At 39.1% G+C, this 22867-nt stretch overlaps 1 protein-coding gene across 2 annotated transcripts in view; it reads right to left on the bottom strand.

Moving 5' to 3' along the window:
* Positions 1-22867, bottom strand: part of flvcr1 (FLVCR choline and heme transporter 1) — a 48075-nt gene that overhangs the window by 13285 nt on the left and 11923 nt on the right. Inside the window, exons 1-7 of one of the 2 annotated variants that reach the window (XM_078557043.1) lie at positions 21916-22767; positions 15211-15355; positions 12671-12808; positions 11477-11544; positions 10500-10603; positions 7028-7138; positions 2498-2603 (exon numbers count right to left, since the gene is read on the bottom strand). In XM_078557043.1, coding sequence (XP_078413169.1) covers positions 2498-2603; positions 7028-7138; positions 10500-10603; positions 11477-11544; positions 12671-12808; positions 15211-15355; positions 21916-22014 — 771 coding nt within the window. In that variant the 5' untranslated portion in view covers positions 22015-22767. Of the gene's footprint in view, positions 1-2497; positions 2604-7027; positions 7139-10499; positions 10604-11476; positions 11545-12670; positions 12809-15210; positions 15356-21915; positions 22768-22867 lie in introns of those variants that run through there. The other variant, XM_078557042.1, reaches the window with a different exon arrangement.

The following is a 22867-nucleotide window of genomic DNA, read 5'->3' as shown; positions in this document are numbered from 1 at the left end:
CATCAACAATTTCCAGTTCCCTGGCCCCAACCGCCTCTTCTTCACCATGGACGTCCAATCCCTCTACACCTCCTTCCCCCACCAGGATGGTCTGATGGCTCTCTGCTTCTTCCTCGAACAGAGGCCCGAACAATCTCCATCCAACACTACTCTCCTCCGTCTGCTGAACTTGTTCTCTCACTGACCAATTTCTCCTTAAACTCCTCTCACTTCCTTCAAATAAAAGGTATGGCTATGGGTACCCGCATGGGCCCCAGTTATGCCTGTCTCTTTATGGGGTATGTGGAACATTCCTTGTTCCAGTCCTACTCCGGCCCCCTCCCACAACTCTTTCTCCGGTACATCGATGATTGCTTCGGTGCTGCCTCATGCTCTCGTCTGGACCTGGAAAATTTTTTATTAAGTTTGCTTCCAATTTCCACCCCTCCATCATTTTCACATGGCCCAACTCTGACACTTCCCTTCCCTTCCTTGACCTCTCTGTCTCTATTTCTGGTGATAGACTGTCCACCAATATTCATTACAAGCCTACCGACACCCACAGCTACCTCGACTACAGCTCCTCACACCCCGCTTCCTGTAAGGACTCCATCCCATTCTCTCAGTTCCTTCGCCTCCGCTGCATCTGTTCTGATAATGCCACTTTCAAAAACAGTTCCTCTGACATGTCTTCCTTCTTTCTTAACCGAGGTTTTCCACTCACGGTGGTTGACAGGGCCCTCAACCGTGTCCGGCCCATCTCCCGCCCATCCGCCCTCACACCTTCCTCTCCCTCCCAGAACCATGATAGAGACCCCCTTGTCCTCACTCATCACCCCACTAGCCTCCGCATTCAAAGGATCATCCTCCGTCATTTCCGTCAACTCCAGCATGATGCCACCACCAGAAACCTTCCCTTCACCCCCCCGGCTGCATTCTGCAGGGATCATTCCCATTCTACCTTTTAGCCTATTTCGATCCCTTCCCCCCCCACCATGGCTTTCTTTACCTTGCTCGTCCTGCTTTCTACCCTTAATATCACCTATTAGCACATTCCTTAGATAATATCATCACCTTCAACACCTCTTTGTCCTTCTGTCTATCTCCACCTATCACTGGCCCTCTATCCAGCTCTACTTGTCCTACCACCCCCCCCCCCCCCACCCCCCACCTTAAACCAGCTCATATTTCACCTCTTTTCTATTTTTCCTTAGTTCTGTTGAAGAGTCATACTGACTCGAAATGTTAACTGTGTTCCTCTCCACAGATGCTGTCAGTCCTGCTGAGTTTATCCAGGTATTTTTATTTTTGTTTTGTGCTTGCAAGTCGTGTTAGTTTTACCTGTTGTGACATTTCCATCTCACACTTGCAGCAACTTTCAGCACAAAAGTGCAGTTAAACTGGCAAGGGCATGTCTAACTAATGGTGACCATCTTTTCTTGCCCCTTTAAAGCAGATTATGTACCTATATCAGATAGCATAGGCTTGTCCAGCTTGCAGCCTGTGGGCCAGATTGCGGCTCCCGGGTCCTCTGCGCTCAGCCCCTCAAACTTGCCTGGTACACAACTGAATTACATTTGAAAAATGCTGTAAAGTTGCTTGACCAATCACAGGCTGGTTTTTTCCTGCATTTTTTGCTGACAGGTTCACTAATGAGGGAAAGCGTGAGCGTACGCAAGAGAGGGGAGAGGGGGCACGCATGGGGGTGGGGGAGAAGGGAGAGAGAGAGAGAGAGAGAACGAGCATGCGCGAGAGGGTGAGGAGTGGGAGAGTGGAGTGTGTGCATGCATGCGCTTGAAGGGACAATATCTTTGTGCGAGAAGAGACAGAATATGTGTGTGTCTCTGTATATGTGTGTGAGAGAGAGAAAGAGAGAGGAGACTGTGTATGGCTCACTTCCAGTCTCAGGGCTCTCATTCACCCTCACCCCCACATACCAACATGCTCTCTCATAGCGGAAGACGGTGAGTGAGTGAGCACCCTGAGACTGGGAATGAATCACACTCACCCTCTAATGGTCATCTTTAATTATTACTAATTTTTAAAAGATTATCAATTTATTGTTTCCACGTTGTTTTCTTGCTCAGCGGGTCATTTCTTTTCATATGTCAGCTTTTAAAAAAAAATTCATGTTTAATGTTGTGCCAAACCTTATCTTTCCGGTGTTTGCTCATCAGCCCCTTGAGTGAGAAAAAAGTTGAAATGTGGCCCACCCCCAACGGGAAAATGTTGGACAAGCCTGATTTAGCAGAAGATATCAATCTATCTCAGGGCTAAGACAAAACAGAATATATTTAACATTGCATACTTGATGTTGTAGCAGATCTGACTTATTCTCTCTGCCACACAATCACACACTACAGCAGTTAGTATTGAAACAAACTGACTAGAATGCAAGAATGATTATGTTGTTCATTAGCTTAATAACCAATTATAAAAGGTATTCATTTTATCAAGATAAACAGCTAACTTTAATGACCCACCTGCTCCAAACACAATGGACCTGCTAATCTCTTACCTGTGCAGATGCATTGAGAAGTCCAGATGATGTCCCCTCTGGTTCTGGATAGGTTATTTCTACACCAAATTCGAAGCCCAATGGAAGATAACCAGTCATGAAAAAACTGAAAATATAAAAATGTATTTAGTCACTTTGCACAGGAATTGCAGCAAATAACCAAGTGTCAAACCAGTTTTGAATCCTTTGACGACTGTGAACTTTCAAATTGTCCAGTTTTAATATCAGCTGTGAAATGTTGAGTAAATGCAAAACATTTTATTCATATACAAAAGTATTCTCAACCATTTAAAAAATATTCATAAATACTTACAATAATCTAATGGTCATGAATATTTATAATTTGGATTTCAATATTTAGGAGATCTAAGTTTTTTTCAGTAAAATTGAAATTTTAAGATGGCTAAAAAGATAGATCTGGCATTGAAATATGGAGTTACTTTCCCAGATTTTACAAGTTCACCCCCAAGTGTTGCATACATAAAATGTATAGATTATCAGATCAATTTGGTTAGTAGAACTATCGGTGTATATGTTGATTTAAAAACATGAGTCCACAACAATTTGTAGACTAAAATCGTTACATACAAACCCTTAGAAACCCGCTCTTTAATGGGAGCATAATTATTTATGCATCTTAGAATATAGTTGCATCATTTAGTTAGATCTTGCTTCGAACTAGAGGAAAAAAAAGCATCCCAGACCAGCATGAACTGCTGCACATTCAAACAAACTGCCTTTCTTTGGGTTTGTGTGCGCGTAGAATTTACTGCACTTAAACCTTGTTGTTTGCATTAACTTGTGGGCAGTCCTCTAGATTGTGTTCGTATTGAACTCGTCCAGTCCATTGCCCAAGGACTATAAACAAAGTCATCTTACTTTTCTCTAATTATTCAAATCTCAAAATTTAAAATCTATCTTCCAATACTGCACTTAAAAAATACCCACAGAACTGCAGTGCAACAGACGTTGAAATTTGACTCTGGTATTTAATGGGGACAAACACTTAGTAGACACCGAAACCCACTAATCATTCCTCCCCCCGCCACTATATGCCTTCAGATCTTCCTATTTGTTCCCAAATTAATAGTCAATGGTATTGGCATGCAGGCATCAGTAACTGAAATGGTATGGTCAAAATAGCTTCAGTTAGGACAATACTGTATAAGCAAATAGCCTGCATTGGTTTTAAATCACAAACTTAGCTAGTTAAGGATAGCGACAGAGAAGGAGAAAGAATAAGAATGGTATTGGAGAAAGGGGGGTGGTAAAGAATAGTTGCATTGCATCATCACTAACTTATCAGTTATATAATATACATTTCCTGGTTTATATCCCCATCTTATGCCATCAGGTGCAGGGCTACTTTCCCCTCATGTTTGAAACCAGAGTTTGGGTCAGATCAATTTATCTGGCTATTCTACACCTGAGATAAGAATTAATCCCTGCTAAGGATTAATATTTGGATGAACTTGTCCATAACGTAGCCAGAGAAGTACAACCCATGCAATTACAAAATGTAGAAACACCAATGCTGCTCTGCAGAAAATCTTGCAAAAATCAGAAAACATTTGCAGTGACCGCTCTTCCACTAAGAGAATTTAGCTTCTTGGAAAGGTGGATGTTAAATCACTGAAAGGATAACATATAGATTTGACTCAATGCTGAAATGGAGCTTCTAAATGCTAAAGTCCACATTACTTGATCTATTATCTTGCTGATACAACTAAATGGGTGTACAATTCCAATTTCATGTAGGTACAACTATGGTATATGCAGCACAACTCAAGTTATCTCAATGTCAGTACTTTTATCAGTATCCTCCACAAAAGTCCTTAAATTGTACTAGGGAAAGTACTTTTTAAAAAACTATACGCACTAGCTGTTGCACACATGAAACATGCTGTGTACCTTCAGATTCTGACAGTACTGCACTACAGGGAGCAGAGAATAGTTTAGGATAGTTGAACTGATGAAAATAAAGTGGCTTTAAAAAGAATAGAGAAAAACATCAAGTGATGCCTGACCCCCTTCGATTTTTGGGCACGTACTGAAGTGTGAGCTTCCAGTGAATCATCTTTCTCACTTGTGCGGTTTATAGTCACCAAGACGGCCAAACTGTGTGCTTATTCAGCTCTTGTTCACCACTACAAATGGGGCACCACATGAAGGAAAAGGTTGGAAAACTGATAGTCAGTTCATAATTTAACAGTGCAGTTAACTAATTGTACATCATATGGTATTTTAGACATGTCACATTAGAAAAAATAGGTTACACTAAAGCTGAGTGCAAAACAACTCTATTCAATTTACATTTCATTGAATAGTCAGTAAAGCTAATAAATTTAGTGACTTAGCAATTGAAAGCGATAAATAAAATACAGTACTGCATCCCATAGCAGAGGGAACGTAGTGAAATATCTCATTCAGTTCATAAGTGAACTGAGACTAACAAAGACATGTACTATGTCTACAACTATAACTTGTATTTTACATTCCGGAAGTGGAAAAGAATAAATTTTCGACAGGTTAATAAAACATTAACCACTGTAAAAAGAACATTTTCACTTTTCACTTATTGTATGGTCCTGGAGCTTTAGCTAATAGATAAACTCTTACAGACAGCTGTAAGGGTAACTGCTCCAGTGTACCCAGCTCTCAGTAAATGTGCGCTATGGACACAATTCATTGTACTTGGTATGCTCACCTCTGAATGAGAAAGGTCAAACCTTCTCAACAGTTCAAAGCTAGGGTAGGAATCTAATTACTCCACTCAGCTCTGAGAATTATTTTCTCAGCCTGCATGGCATAGATTTTCCTTAACTAAAGGTGGGGTGACCACCTCTTCCCAAGCTTTTGTTAATAGTGCTCTTGAACCAGCTGTTCGGAGGTGTGCAGGTGACTTCCCTCCCTTGCTCTGGGGAAGTCTCTCCCCTAGACTAACTGGTTGAGATCAAGAACTCACCATACAAGGAATCGCGCGGTGAACCCATGTCCATTACTCTGTGGCGCAACATGTTAGTACACCACTGGGCCACCTACAAACATTTTAAAAAACATTATGTCCCTAACAGGTATTAAAGAACAGTAAAAAGCGGATACATTGTCACAAATAAACTTGATAAAGATTCCATTACATCTCAATGGAGGGTTCAAAGGGCAAGCTCATTCTCACATAAAAGATACTTAATTTATTGCATTTTATTGACTGGCTGATTAATATATGTGAAATATGTGTATAAATGAAACTCAATTACTGCTAAGCAATTAATATCCCTGGAATGTTTCTATTTTTCAACCTTAATGCAGCATTAAAAAAATATGGATGCCCCATGTTTTGTACAAAAACAAGATGTTATTTGAATACAAATGTTGGGACTCTGTGACTGCTACAGCAGCGGCAGCAATCATCAAAATGACAGCCCACAGCAAAACTATAGCCAGTTACACTGTTAAATTTAAATTCTTGAGCGGGTCACAATGGGAATTACGATTAATTTCTAGGTGCCGTACTATAACAAACTTTGTTTATTAACAGATGTAGAGATTAAAGATGGTTACAAGACGTTCTAATCATGGTTCCAAGTTCTATTTTATTCTTCTAGGATGCCAATTAAGTGTCTTATATATTGACCAAAAATCTTTTACAGTCACTCTGGAGTATGCAGGCTAAGAGTTGCTGTCAGTGTTGAGACTGCACTTGCTGGGACTCTAGCAGTCCTATAAATTCTATTCCCAAGATATATTTGCACTTTCCAAAAATTACCAACTTCAACTCACTAAAAAAAATTAAGTTGCAAAAGTTACCTAATTACCGGTATTTGCTCACTCAATCCAAATACATTTGGTGATAAATTAAATCAAGTCAGAGATATCAGGCTCCCCTTATTACTCTGCAAGTTTATTTAGTGAATAGCTCAAACAGACCAAAAGGTTCCTGTGTTTTAATCCAATTCTAACCAATAGAGAGGTACAGACAACAGAATGGAACTTACTCCTGTGGTGTAGCGGGGTGAATAGAAAGAAGGCCAAGTTCCCAATTTGCATTGCTATCCAGTGACCCTTGCAGAAAATTTAAGTGTGTAGGTATCATGTCAGAACAGGTAGGACTGAAATGTGATACCCACTGAAGGAGAATACTTTGATGACAATCAGTACCAAGGCTTACATATAATCAAGCTGAAACTATACCCTAGCAAGGAGTCAATACCCAGTAGAGCAGGCAGGAGAGTTGGCAAGGGAAAAAGGGTCACCAAAACTTTCTGGCAAATTTCCATATTATCAAATACTGCATCTTAAAAGATTTAAGTAAATCCAGCTGTAAAATTAACACGACCATTTAACAAGTTAATCTAAATTAGATACAGATTCAAAACATCACTTCAATGAATAACATTTCTGACAGCTAACATTTTCAATGCAACAGCATATACAATAACATTCTCAGTTATCTGAATTTTTTAAAGAGATAGACAAAACATTAAGAACATTCTTTAGTCTATTTTGTTGAAACATAGAATGGTTTCTTACCCCAAGGCTCCTGCTGTGACAAAGATGATTTGGAGGTAACCAAGATTTAATGTGAAGGTGAAAATGAGCATTCCAATAAATGCGATAATGTAGACCGCAAGGGTGGTTTGCCTGCAAATGAGAAAAAGAATTTAAGGTAGAATTCCCATACAACATTCATATCAGTACATTAGTTCTGGACTACTGGGAAAAAACATGCATATATTTAACAATGAAGAAGTATGTTTGCTAAGAACAAATTTCTAGATAAGTATTCAAAATTCTTCTAGTGGATATTGAAAGAGACACTGGCCCAGAATTTGCTGGAGCGTGCCCTGCGAAGTTAAGACTTTTTCCCTTACCTCCAGCTCAAAAAGATTTTGTGTTGCAAATTGCTGAAGTATAATGGGGTAGCTGGAACCTTCGTGAACGAAAGGACCAACAGTCTATCCTCTTAACCAATGAGATTTAAGGACAAAAACAGGAAATGACAGAGAAGGAAGTAGGGTGAATTAGAGTAAATTAAGTACAGAATGAAATAAAGAGACGGGAGGAAAGATTAGATTAAGAGAGGAAGTGAGATAAAGGAAAGTAAGAGTTCTTTTTTTAATTCAAAGAATAATTTACTACCTGCATGAATCAGTTTCCAGTTTCAATCGTTCCTTTTCTATGCCAGAGGTTGAGTGGCATTGCAGGAACATAAATTTAGTAATTAAAAGCATCCTAACACTTCTAAGTACCAGCCCCAACTTTTTATGGCAAGCTTAATTGGTATTTGATGTGTAAATGCAGCAATTTCCTGAAACTCTTGGAGAGGTTGTTGACAAACTGCCAGTCTCACCACAAATTACTGGACAATTTACACACTAATAATGGCATGCACCTTAAACTCATTTATTTTCCCAGCAAATTCTGGGCCACTGGTTCATGCCAAATTAGGTACAAATAAGCAGACAGATTTCTAATAGGGTTGATACAATAAGTGTTTTAAAAAAAATCATACCTTCCACTGAAATGCTAAACACAATTGGCTGAAGAGTTGTTTCATATCAGAACGTTTTCACTATTGCCCACTAATTGACGTCAGTGAGTAATAGTCTTCAATGACTGATGTTAGCAGACAATAGAACAGACACTGCTGCCCACTGTCACAAAGCACAGGCAAAAAGGGTTACAAAGTTCCCCATTTTGAAAAATAAATTTAAAGTCTAGAGATGTAATAAAAACACCAATTTTGGGTATTGAAATAAGTTCAAATTATTATTTTTTGGTTAGAGAAGTGATCAAATGTGCAATAATTCCTTCAAACTCTGGCTTAAGGTTAATATTATACCCCTGCAGCTCTCCACGAGTCAAATTTTACACAACTGCATACTGATTCATGAAACACCCAGTATCCTGGCCAACATTCTTCCTTCAACAACATTATGAAAAAGTGCAACTGATTACTCATCATCTTTTATAGCATGGAACATTTGCCCACCTAAAGGTTTAATATTTATTATAGATGTCACAATGCAACAAGAGCCATGCAAATAAAGTATAAAAAGTAATCAATAAGGCTAATGGAATATTGGCCTTTATCTCAAGAGGGTTGGAAGGCATAAGTGTGGATGTGATGCTTCAGTTATACAGCACCTTGGTCAGAGCCCATCCACAGTACCAGATTTAATTTTAGGCACAAAACATCAGGAAGTATATATTGGACTTTGAGGGTACAGTGCAGATTCACCAAGATGATACTATGGTTTAAATCACGGCTTCCCAAACTGTGGGGGACAACCCCCAGTGAGGTCATAAACTCAGAGGGCAATGGCTGCCACTAAGCTCAGACCAAGCGTTAACAGTTGCAAAGCCCCTTTAAATCCTTGGACTTTTTTTCCTAATGGTGGCCATGGCCTAACGGACAAATCTTGTTTCAAATTCCTAGTTTCCACAGTATTTCGCTTCTATATTAACAGATAGCTTTATTAAGTTATCAAATGATATGGGCCAACAGCAGCTAAGTGGAGACAAGATAAATCAGCCATGATCATAAATAGATCAGGCTTAACAGAATGAATGGCAAGTACCATATCAGTAACTCATCAAAAATTGTGGACATGGGAAGTGGTTTATAAACACCTGAAAGCAATTTCCTGCACCCAAAACCTAAGTGCAAGTCCATATGAACAGCAATTCAAGTAGCTTGCCAAATCAACAGGCATTAGTCTCAGTTTTAACTGAATCCTTCTGTTTTTGAAAAACCTAGCAAAAACATATTTAGCCCCAAAAGAAAAGGCTTTAAAAAGCAGCTAACAATTAGAATTGTAATAAATTGCCAATTATTCATTCAGTCGATTAAAGCAAATTTGACTTATGGATCTGGGCACAAATATTCAGATTGCTATAATAAACTATTAAGAATATGGACAGGTGGAGCAAGTGCTAACTGGTTTTGTATGTCTATATCAAGGTTTCAAGATGAAAAATTCTAGGAAAAATCCTGTCAATTTTCTTGCACACGCATGAACTCCTAAATTTGGATTCCGGTTGAGTTCTTGTTTTCCGTTGTAATTTTGCATTATTGTCTCACACTTATAATTAGCTGACTCTCTTAGAACATTAGATGTTGTGTAGAATAATAGGATAACTGATTAAGGAATTAGTTACTGAAATTCAGATACTTCAATTTATCAGCAAATTGTTCAGCAGTTTATTCAAGAGATGACCTAATGAACTTTCTGTTATAGGCACCTAGAACACCCAAAATGCCATTTTGAGAATAATTTAACTGGAGATTGAATGGCAATAGGGAGTTGGATGTGAGTTCAAACACAGCTTTTGCAAAGGAAAAAGTCTTGAGATTGGGCCTAAAAGTAGATGAAAAGAACCACAGATTTCTAACCAGGTGAGATGGGTGAGCTTTTTCATCCTTTATTACTGAAGTGATGAGGGGGTAGAGAGAGGAGAGAGGAAGAGGAGAAAGACACACATTGAAAGAAATATATTTACATTCTAAAATACATGCATATATAGCCACATTGCAAACTGAAAGAAGAATGTTACTTTTATAAAACATTTGTACGTTATAATCTCAATTACCAGAAACCTAATAATTCAAGGTCTCAGACAGAGTTAAAATACTTGGGTAGCAAGCCACAGCTGAGTCAGTATAGCAAGTGACTCTTGAAGAGTTGCCACTATCCTAAGCTATTCACAGGATAGGACTCTGTAGGCCTAATGGCACAATGTCATTTCCAAACTGGCACCAGCAAAAAACGTTAAGCCTGAGAAGCATAGTACTTAAAACCAAGAATTTTCGCAAAGAGGCTGTCATTATCACATTTAGTCTGATGCCTAAAATGTAGAATCATCATAACTGATCTTTTAGAGCTGCCCAAGAACAAGTAACTAAAACGGATTTCAGTAACACTCTGAATTTCATCCTAAGAAAGATTTGCTTTCTTCACCACTTACATTGACTGCAGTGAGTGCTGACAACTATACTCACTTGTATGTCTTTGTTCGGTCCACCCAGAGACCAGCGATGATGGAACCTACCATCCCTGCTACCACTAAAGTCAGTCCAATTCTCCCAGCATTCAACTCTTCTCCCTTGCAACAAAAACAGATCGAATTCAAATATGAAATTTTGCATTCTTGTATAACACGGTACTAGTAAATTCCCCATGGAGCTCTGCTAGCATAGATGTTTATTGTCATTGGCAATTAAACTGCAACTATAACTTTCTTGCAAACTCCCTAGGTCAGAGGTCAACTAAGGCTGTGAGTAACTATTCGACTCAAATCAGGTCATTAAAGAAAAAGTATTTGTGGATCTGTAACAATGTGTAGCAAACTGGTGCTATATACACAAGATAAATATAAATTAGCATATGCTAAAATAAACAAGGGATGAGAAATAACATGAATGTGGAACTGCGAATCACCATTAGAATTCAAGAAGCGGCTCAAGAGCTAAATTCAGTGTTGACTCTTTCGTAAACCAAATCAGTGGACAGAAATACTGTGTGAAGAGAAGGCAACTACGTTATGTAAGAGTTAAATAAATGCATGTAGCAGAGTTTACCAATCTCAGATTCCATTATCAGTGACAGCAAAAATCCCAAAACAAATCTGCACTACCTGCTTAAGCTAAGTTTATATCTAATTTAATTAGTGATTTTGTCTTGACACAACCTTATATAGCTGTTCTTCAAAATAAAAATAAAAAATAGATTTTACTACTAATACAATTAAACTCAAAATACTCTACATGGCTACAAATACAACTGTTTTCAAAGTAATCTGTGCTTTCAGGAATCAACTTTTGTTAAGTAAAGCAGAACACTGAATTTTGGTCAAGTAATCGTGCATTTTACTGATGAAGATAAATCACCTTTCACAGGTAAATCAGTTCTTTTAGGGTTAATTGAAGATAGTATTTCAAGAAAAATTAAGTTTTATATTAAAAGATTATCAACTTACCTCATAGTAAGTGATGATCATCTGATTTAACAGTGTTCCTACAGAATAATAGGACCCTGTCAGAATACCTGAACAAATTAAAAACATATGTAATACATTAGCTGACAATAGTAATACAGTTCTTAAAACTATCAATTTCAATTCAGGTAAGTTATATTCGACTGTACTCCCACCTTTCCTGCTTATTTCCTCAGGATGGAATTGAAAAATATCTAGAAGTCTTAATCAGCCCTATGCTCAACATGTCCAACTAATGCATACTGGGAATCAACAAACATTGAACTATATAGCCAAAACTTCAGAGTACAAATCAGAACTCATGAACAAACTATCATCCTTTGGAAAATTTAAACAAGTATGCCATTAACTAAATCATATCAACAGAAGCTATATGAAATTTCTTTGTACGCTGAGTTAGGCATCTCAGCGCAGTACCTGGCCCAAACAACCCTAAGCTTCCATTTTCTGCTCGCCATCGAGGTGATCCTGGAAAGTACCCATATACTGATACATACATTGAGCTATGAGAGGGTCAGCTACAATGCCATTCAGCTATATTGCAAAGGCTTTCACAAGAATGACAAAGTACCAGAGAACTGAAAGTACCATTGGACTTTACTCCACCAAGAGCAAACACCTACAGGAAACCAGAGCTTGGAAGTATGTTTAAAATAGTTTCAAGTCAGGGTTACTAGTAAAATTCAAAATTTTTTTTTAAAAAAAGTAAAATCCTTTCATGTTTCAACAAAATTGAAGTCTGTTCTATGTATAATATGTAATGCATTTGGCCAAACTAGTCAGCTGTTAACAGGCTAAGTTGACAAAGCAAAACTTGGACACAAGACTATGCACTCAGGTGAGTACTGCTGGTATGAAGGCATGAAGAAAAATCATAGTAGTTAATTAGGAGTGCTTTTCTTTAAGGCCATAGTAGCACCACAGTACTTCAGTGCTTTCCCTGCAATAGCAGATTTGTGATTTGTATATATTGACAGTAGTTTTCTATGACTAAAAGACTTGGATCAGGAAAACTAGAAAAACTTCAGAACAGTCACTCTGACAGCTATGAAGAACATTCAACAAAGTAAAGGTTAACTACAAAACAAAAAATGGAGTGAAAAATTTGAAACATATATCACTGAAATGTTGAGTAACCCAAATTACAATTAAAATAGGAATTATGAAATTACTCACCGTAACTTAGCAGCAGTAGCACAAATGGAACATTTCTGAACAAGTTTATAATTGATTGTTTGTAGGAATACTCATCAGGTGTGTCCAAAAGCACTGCTTGGGACTGGCTTGGAGGAAGGGGAGGCTTTTCCTTGAATACTATTTAGAAGGAAAAAAAAACAAGAAGCTAAGCATAGTATGTCAAATTGCAACTTAACAACATCACAAGATATAGGGGGTGAGAGAGCGATGGGGAGAATTTGTGTAGCAAAACTAACCAGTTGTGATGCAAGAAAGGTCGTATTAATTCTAGAATGTTGAGTTTCTATTCTCCTGCAACATTAGCATTCATTTGTATTTCTTTCTAAAAATTATATTTGGAGATCAAGGCAAGGCATTTTCAATTTCTACTTAGATCTTCAGATTCTAGCTCAGACATCGCCAGATTCTACCAAGGGAAAGAAACAGTAGACACATGACCTAGATAACTTAATCCAAGAGCTACTTATAGTAATGAGATCACCAAAAAGTCTCTTAAGGTTTATTTATAATTTAGCCTTATTTAAAAAACAAAAGATATGATGTCTATCGCAGTCCAGTGTATGGACAGTCACTTGGTTTTCTTGGTTACTTTCGACATGTTATGCACAAATAGTGTTTTTAAATATTTCATCCATTGTTTTACAAAATCAATTGTTTGCCTGTTACAAATTCAATTGCAGTTGTCCTTCTCCTATGCTGGGCACTGAATAAATTAACCCTCCATTGGATCCAAACCCCAACTTGACAGTCCAAATCTTGATAGGAATAGGTTGTCAACAATGAATACAGATGGTTCAAACTTGGACTCAGCTCAATTTCTATTAAATATTAGAAAAATAAGATACTGATTAAAAGGATTAAGACTGATTTTTTTCATAAGTAAACTCTGATTCTGGCCGAAGAAATTGGATAGACATTGAAAAGTAAAACTTGCAGGCCTATATGGGCAAAGTGCATGGGAGTGTGATTAATTGCAGTTTCTTCAGAGCTAACAATAGGGGTGATGGGCCAAATGGCATCTTCTTGACCTACATGACTCTAAATTCTAAATCTAATCCAAAAAATTCTTACAATTCTTATGGTTCACACTCCTGGCAGAAGACTAGGAAACATCATGAATTAGTCAGGAAAAGTGGATGCAGTTCATTTCAAAATAACACCAGCTACTGGATAGCTTGTCCAACTGGGATCCACATGGTTTCCAATCTCTTTCTTTAAAAGGAGATTTTTCTTTTCTTTTCTAGATACTCTGCTAGGTGTTAAGATGTTGTACATAAATACTGCTATTGTTTACACTGGGCATTTGTTCCACTTCAAGGGGGAGGTGCAAATCCCCAGAGCTGTAGAGCGCTCAGCCACCGCTGCTTTAATGCTGCTTTCTCGAGCCCGAATCCTTGGGCTCCATGGCTGTCCATCGCCCTGCAACCTGATGTCATTGGCTTGCTGGTTGGACAATCCAAATTTGGAGGAAGCTGTGAGAGAGTCAGTATCAGCCAGTTGGGCATTTGTGTCTACATCCCATTTGCATGCAATATATATGTCAACTACTATTTGGCAGCATTTGGGACTGAGGTAAGTTCTTTGATTTGTCACATAGAAAAAATATTTATTTTACACCATTCAGTTCTAGACGAACTATCCCTAAAATCAGCTATAACTGCCTATTACAGTGAAACAATGCACTAAGTTTCTTTTGAATGCAGGATTACCAAAGCTCTCCCTCCTTTGGGTACCGTGCCCTAAGGGCACTGGCAACCATGGCATTCTACTGGATTGGACCATGGTTATGCTTGGCAAAGTACTGCAGTGGTTTGCTGTTGCCTTCTGCAGTATGGCTGACTGGGAAATTCACACGCTCTCACTGCCTTCCATCAACCTGTTTGGCTTCCATGGCCATGAAGTCATGAAGTGGGACTTGAACCTGGAGCTTCTGGCCAGAGGCAGGGATGCTACCCACTGTGCCACAAGACCTCCTTACCCACAACTACATACAATATTGAGTTTAGCTTCAATGCAAATCCACACAGATGTTAAGAGTTAATTGCTTTGATTTAGCCAAAATGGCCTTGAAATATTTTGTATCACTCTATAAGCAAAGGACTATGTTCTGAAGTTCAGGCATCACACCCATGTCCTGAACATCCATGGTACATTTCTGCAGCAGCTATGATACTTTACCCAACAGTGTCCAAAGTGATTCTTTGACCGTAGTTGGTACCTTGGCAATTGCTAACTCAAGCTTACTGAGTCCTTGGGCACAAATTTAAACCAGAGTGGTTTGACAAGCAATTACATGGATTCAGAACGTTATTCCAAGCAAAGTCTATTAACCCGTGTATTTAGCTGCTGACTTTCCTATTGAGGAGTGAATGTTTGTTTTCCATGTTGTAAAGAAATTAGTGCTACTACTGTAGCACACTATATTTGTATACCAAGCCTATGGATACATACCTTCAGATACCAGCCATCAATATAAACTGCTATTTGACTTTCAAGTTCTGAGAAGAAAATAAACTTACCTGCTACAACCAAGATGAAGAGCACTGTGGCTATTGTTGCTGTCCCATAGAACAATATACTTATATTTCTTGCCATAAGAGTAAGATCATCTTTAGTATTAGGCACCAAAATTGGAGGTAAAAGAAAACCAAAAGCCACACCAAGCTGTGAAACAAAAACACAAATCAAACATAAAAATATAGCATTTGTTACATTTAAATAAAAATTACAATTTATAAGTCTGAAACTTCTAATGGAGTTCGGCAGCTCAAGATTAAATACATTGCCCTGGAGGTCCCTCTGCGCTTGCACTGTTAACACTTGGAACCTGAATGAAAATTAATTACGCAGTTTCAAAGACTGGGGAGTTTTGGCCTATAGTGAGCTATCCGCCCAAGTTTCTTTTACATCCATCAATTAAACCTGTGGCTGAATGAACCTCCACCCACAAAACTGGCCTTGCACCTGGTTCCCAACCCACCAAATGAGTGTCCTCCAAATACATTACATTGTGGGTGGAGGGGAGGTGTTGAAGCATCTCAACATTATAGCCAGATTATAGTAGAACACAAACTCATTTTTCAGTTTTTAAAAATTTTTGGAGCGTGTTTTCCTTAATTATCCTCCAAGGCCCGATTTATACTTATGAAGGCACATTACAAGTTGAAAATTTTAGGTTCTTCAACATGTTGTACATGAATGATTAAATAAGTTATAACTCAAGACACAAACAAGAAAATAGCTAATGTAGGTTTGGCATTTCCTTGACCCTCAGCTGGTTACACTGGTTTATGGCCATTTTAAGCTTGGGCATTCTAATGAGTTTGGGAGGATACTTGGGAGTAACTTGACATTAGCAAAACAAGAGCTGGACACATTTTCAGATCCAACTTCCATGTTGTGTCCAAGGAAAAAACTTTAGGTCATCTAATTTAGCTAGTTAGATTCACTGTTTTTCCTGAAAATCAATTGTACATCTCAGCTTTGGTCTAAATACTAATAATATTTGCAAATAATTTATCTTTGTTTAAACTTAAACTTAAGCCACCTTAATTGCTTGTACATTCTCAAAATAATCTACTTGAAATTTAAATGTGTCACCCAAAGCATAAAGGTGAATAAATCAAAATGTCATTGTCACGTTATTTAGTATTAAGAAAAATTCACAATGGAGAACGTGGTCAGGTACACAACACGCTACTTGTGTTTGATGAGTTTCTGCTTATGATCTGATCATCACACTGATGATATTAGACTTAACAGAAAAGAAAATATCTACTTCAAAATACAAAGATTTCACTTGCTATTGTAATATTTATAAAAGTTACAAAGTATCACTTCAAAGAAGCAACAATTGCTGATTAGGATTCCAATTAGAAAGGTGTTGCACAAAACGAGTAGCACAGCCTAAGGTCTATTTGAAGCATCTCTTCACTAAATCTGTGGGCCTTTGAGCCTTTGTTCCATCTGTCCTTGGGGCTCCCTTCACAGTCTGTCTAATTGATGAAGACAGAGCTGATACTCACTACTGTTTCCTCTTCAGCAGTCAAGGGTATTTCATTAGCAGGGATTATCCCAACTTTTGTAACAAACCAGAAGTGATAGTCTAAAGTTTTCTCTTCCTGCAAATAGTTTAGCCGCTATTTACAACTTGAGTAGAAACTCAATAACTGGGAACTATCAGTCCCATCACTGCATGGAGCAACATTTCTGCAGTTTCCACTCGAGCAAGACACTGATCAGAATTGTGGCCTGACAGAAATGTTGGAAACATAAACAGGCAGATGCTATTTGAATCTATATTTTGAATAATAATTTAGCCTTGTTTGAAGCTTTTAATCACCATTTTTGACATACATGTCCCATACAGAAAGATATTGTTTTGTTGGGTAGTTTTCATTATTCTCCAGATCTGAGTGGTTGCATTTTTGAACAATTCCTGTAAATCTATTATTAAAAATAAACACTATTACAAGGTTCAAAAGAAATAAAGCTTCTAAAGATGGCACCCTTACAAAATGCAAAAGCTGAAAGGGAAAACTAAGAAAAAAAATGAGGGATCAAGTAATAATCCAATAATAATCTTAACTAAAAAAGCTATATTTTTGTGCTATCTCCCGAAGGATTCACCAATGGAACAAAAGTATAATTTTTTTTTCTAATCTAGCTCTTGCACCTGAACAATATCATTAAGTAAAGGCTAAACCACTAGATAAATATTGCCTGCTCTTCCCATCAGTTAAGAATGGAACACATCACACTTGGCCTGAAGAAAATCAAAAACAAGATCGAGTATTACTATGTGCTCGCTGAAAATAGCAGCCTTAGAGTAGGCATTTGTTTTTGTACCACCTCGAAGTTTTGGGATGGGAAACTGGGAGTGGGAAAAAAATGTCAGCTCACAAACACCGCTAACCTCTGTTGGAATTGTGCACACGGTTCCCTAGGAGGACAGGATTGTTCTCACCAATTCCCTTCAAGCCCCACTGGAATCATGACTGCTTTGGTGGGTATCAGAGGGCAACAAGTACTTATGATATAATACATAGTTGACTCTTAACCAACTTCTTAAGTAGCTTAGCAGCCACTCAGCTGCATAACTTATTTATGGGAAGACCAGAATTTATTGCCCACCTCTAATTGTGCACGAGAAGGGTTTTCTTGAACTGCTGCAGTCCCTGTGGTGAAGGTACTCCTATAGGGAGGAAGTTGCAGGAATTTGACCCCGAAAAATATTTCCAAGTCAGGGTGATGTGCAACCCAGAGGGGAAATTGGAGGTGGTGGTGTTCACACGTGCATACTACCCACGTCACTCTTGGGTGGTTTGGGCCAGAGGATTGCGAGGTCAATGAATCCTTGCTGAGTTGCTGCAGTGCATCTGAAGGATTGCACATACTGCAGCCGTATGCACCAGTGGTGGAGGGATTGAACGTTTTAAGGTGTTGGATAGAGTGCCAATCAAGCAAGCTGCTTTTCCCTGGATGGTGTCAAGTTTCTTAGTGTTGTTGGAGCTGCACTCATCCAGGCAAGTTGAGAGTATTCCAGTGCAGACTTCTCTATTGCAGGTGGCGGAAAGGTTTTGGGGAGTCAAGGGGCAAGTCACTTAGTGGAGAACAACCTGCTGTTGTAGCCACAATATATATGCAGCTGGTGCAGTTAAATTTCTGATCAATGGTGAACCCCAGAATTCAGTGATGGTAATGTCATTGAATGGCAAGAGGTGGTGGTTAAACTTTCTTGGAGATGGTTATTGACCTTCCAAGGCACAAATGTTCCTTGCCACTCATCAGCCCGAGCCCGAATGACGTCCAGTGTCGTTGTATGCGCGCACAGATCCCTTCACTATCCGAGGAGCAGCAAATTAAACTCGACACTGAAATCCTTAGCTTTTTACCTTGTGATGGGCTAAAAAGGTAATTGATCAACTACAACATGGACAACAACCACATTTGCTTTCCTTTATGTTAGGTATGATTTTAGCCAATGGAGGGATCACCCTCCTCCTCCCCCCACCAAAGCCAGCTACAGCTGTATGGGAGCTTCATGGCTAAAGCGACTGCTTGTTCTGGAGTCTTCAGCATCTCAGCTGGGATGCTGTTGTGGCCCGTAGTCTTTTTTGTTTCAGTGCACTCCGCTGCTTCTTAAGTGGAGTGAATTGAATTGTCTGAAGGCTGGCATCTATGATGGTGGAGAACCTCAGGATGAGACTGAGATGGATTATCCATTCAGCACTTCTGGCCAAAGATGGTTGCAAATGCTTCAGCCTCATTCTCACATCTGGGCTCTGCTATCACTGAAGATGGGAATACTTATGAAACCTAACTCCCAACTAACCCCCATCCTCCCTTACCTCCATTCATGCTTTAATTGGTATCGACCACCATTCACAATTGGATGTGCCAGAACTGCAGAACTTTGATCTGATCCATTGGTCATTTGATCGCTTAGCGATGTCCATTGCATGTTCAGCATGCATGCAGTACTGTGGCAGCATCACCAAGTTGGCACCACAATTTTAAGTATGCCTGGTGCTGCTTCTGGCATGTTCTCCTCCACGCCTCATTGAACAAGGGTTGACCCCTGGCTTGATGGCAACGTAGAGTGAGGGATATGCAAGGCCATGAGGTTACAGCTTGTGGTGGAATACAATTTTGCTGCAGGTTGCCCACAGGGTTTCAGGGATGTCCAGTTGAGCTGCTAGATCTGTTCTGGATCTTTCCCACTTAGCACAGTGGTAGTGCCATGCAACACAATGAAGGATGTCCTCAGCCTGCAGACAGGACTTTGTATCCCCAAGGACCCTGCAATGGTCACTCCACCAATGCTGGGCAGATGCACCTGCAACAGATAGGTTGGTGAGGTTCTCTAACCGCCTGCCATAACCCCAGTTTGGCAGTTTTGTCCTTCAGCACTGGGTCAGCAGTGATGCTACCAAGCTACTTTTTATGATGGACATTGAAGCCTCTTACTCAGTACCTTCTGTGCCCTTGCTATTCCTCAGTGCTTCTTCCAAGTGGTAATCAACATGGAGGGGTACAGATTCATCAGTTGAGAGGATGGTAGGCAATAACCAATAAGGGGTTTGCTTGTCCATGTTTGAGATGATCCTATGAGACTCCATAGACTCTCAATTTAATGTAGTGGGCTCCCAGGACCACTCCTTCCTCACTGTATACCACTGTTTGGCCATCTCTGGCGGGACAGGATATAACCAGGGATGGTGATTGAGGAGTTTTGGACGCTGGTCGAAGCATTTCATTCTTTGAGCATGACTGTGTCAAGCTGTCGCATGTCAAGCCTATGGAACAGTTCTCCAATTTTGGCACAAGTCACCAAATGGTAGTGAGCGGTTTGCAGAGTTGACTGCTTTGTTATGTCCGAATCAGATGTCGAACGTTGATGCCAGGTGGTCCATGCAGTTTTATTCTAACTTTGTTGCAGCACCTTGCAGCAACAGTTACTCGCTAGGCCACTTCAGAGGACCATTAATATTTAACAATCTTTCGGTCAAGTTACATAAAGGCTTGACCAGGCAAGGACAGATTTCCTTCCTCAAGAGTATTAATGAATTGTATGGTAACTCGGTAGTTTCAAGGTCACTATGACTGAAACTAGCTTCTTATCCCAGATTTATTTGATTAACTTGAATTTAAATCCTCCAGCTGCCAAAAGGGGATTTGAACTCTTGTCTCCAGATCATTCATCCAGGCCTTTGAATTACTGGTCCAGTAACAAGCACTATGCTAATGCTCCTAAAACTCAAATTTCTACTCAAGACAGCCCATTACTAGGGATGCACAACAAATGGAAGCCTTGTCACGTGATAGGTGCAAATCGATGAATTTATAATCAGTTAAGATATTTCAGGAAAGGACAGCAATGTATGGGAGTTGATTGTAAACCACATTTCCCCTTCCCGACTAAAACTTGTCAAAACCAATTATTCTCATTCACCAAATGAGTTCCCAGTATAACACTTTTACGAGAGTGGGACTGGAGATATATTAATAGATTGTAGAATTGGATGGGGAAAGAGGAAGAGGTGTGAGCATCATGTATCAATATGCCACCCTAGTTAAACAAGATTTCATAGAAGGTTCTTAAATCACAAGTTAGCAACCCAATTAAAAACTTGCCTACCTCTTTCCTGGTTAGGATCATTCAAGGAACCTTTTCATCCAGTCCAAACTGGATTAAAATACAAAATCCAAAGATGGAAGGGCAGTGTTAATTAGTTTCTGCACCACAAAGAAGGCAGAGCTTAATGTAATCGGGCACAAGTGACCATGAAATATAGTGTCACAGGTTGAAGTAATAAGACTGGTTTGAAGTGAAAGCGACAAACACAAATCCATTTTAGTACTGTATCCCCACACTGTACTGAACATCTGTATGTGGGAACCTGATGATGAGGATTGGAGTTGGCTATTAAGTTCCTGAGTCTAATAGGCCACACTTATTATCCAAATTCACAAATGAAGAACAGCCAATTGGGGAGACATTGAAGGACTACCACAGCACATGGCGCTGCATCCCAGAATTTTCCCCCTTCCAGAATTTAAAAAGGAGAGAAAAATCCAGAAAATAGACAAAAAAAAAGACTCCTCCACCCTCAAGATTGTCTCAAGCAAGGGTCTGTTCTCAGATGAAGTAATAGCATTATTTTTGGTGTAGAGCCATAGATTGACGCCAGTGACGATGGAAGTGAAAATTGGCTGAAAGCGTGATGCCACATTTTAATCTACTCATTGGACTATAAAACCAGTCTAAAAGCTTTTACTTTTAGTTATCATATATGAAGTTTACTGATCAGTATCCATGTGGGCTGAGCTTCAGAAATGGTATAAACAAAAGTGTTCAAAGCTCCATGTGCTGGTTAGTGCTTCATATTCTATTTTTAAATAAATGCTATTCAACAGGTGTCAATGACTGATTGAATAATCTATTACACCAGCTGTACCCTGAAATGGGCATCTTTGGATAGAAAAGGACATCGCCTAGGCTGACTAGATTTGTCTTTAACATTCAGCCAGCTTGACTGGGTGTAAGTATGTCATTATTGTGTTACTCATTATTTGGTTCTTTCATATCTCAAACAGTTGCCATTTCAGCTCCCAGTTCCAACTAACAATTTTGTGTTAGCTCCTGTAATGGGTTGGGTGATTGTGACAAAATCAGGTATACATCTGGCACAATCATTCACTATTCCCAGTAGGCTTCTTACCTCACTTGGGCTGCGTGGAGCACCGTTATCCAGGTATGCCAATATAGTATGTTGGATAGCATTTGAATGTTGAAGAAATTCCATTATTACGTTGATCATAGCTTCTGCAAAAAAGATTTATATACCTGGATTTGGGAGCTAATTCTACTGTATTGTGATGAGGTCAAGTTTCAAAAGCCATGGCTCCATATTGTAGAATCATAAGATGCATTATTCAAGCAGAGCTGCCCACCATGCAACGAAAGATATTAATGCTCGTTTGTTATAGGCACTCTTGTTGAGTAAGCTCGCACTTACTCTGGTGTCTATCACTCCTTTCATAGGGATGTGCAACACGACCAATTCAATCACCAATGACTTGGATAGGTTACTTGACATATTCATCACCTATTCTGCATTTGGGCATGGACAGCCCAGGTTATCGCCCTCTGGCTGTGTTATTTTGTACACCATCTTCTGAAGCCTTGGGTTCCGTTGTTTTGTACAACCGTTCCCTGATTTAGAATGACAGGGTCACACGAAGCAGTTTTGTTTACCGCACAATCTGCAGAGTTTACCTCTGGCAGGGCAGGATACTTGTCCTCTGTGTAGAGGTTATTACCATCAGAATCATTTGAAGATGCTATTTTGTTCCTTGGAACTCTATTTGTACTCTGTTATGACATATGTTGTTTATGGGTGTTATTACAATGCTGTGTTTGTTCTATGCCTGAAGCTTGCAAGTCAGAAGTTTTCAATATTCAATCTATGCCCGTGGATGGTATCACATCTGTGATTTTTCATGCAGCTGCTAATTTATGGAAGTTGAGAGGTACATATCTAGTGCCTCACTCAAGTTTCTGTCTAGCTGGTCTAAACATTCTAAGTTTTTCTTCAGCACAAGGTTTGCTCACAGCTGTGTCATACAGTTTGCCTCACCTGTTTTTGCTACTGTAATATTAAAAACAGAATG

The sequence above is a fragment of the Cetorhinus maximus genome, chromosome 14 (genome assembly GCF_964194155.1).
Source record: "Cetorhinus maximus chromosome 14, sCetMax3.hap1.1, whole genome shotgun sequence".
Taxonomy (NCBI): Eukaryota; Metazoa; Chordata; class Chondrichthyes; order Lamniformes; family Cetorhinidae; genus Cetorhinus; species Cetorhinus maximus.
This window is presented reverse-complemented; position numbering and strand designations above follow the sequence as displayed.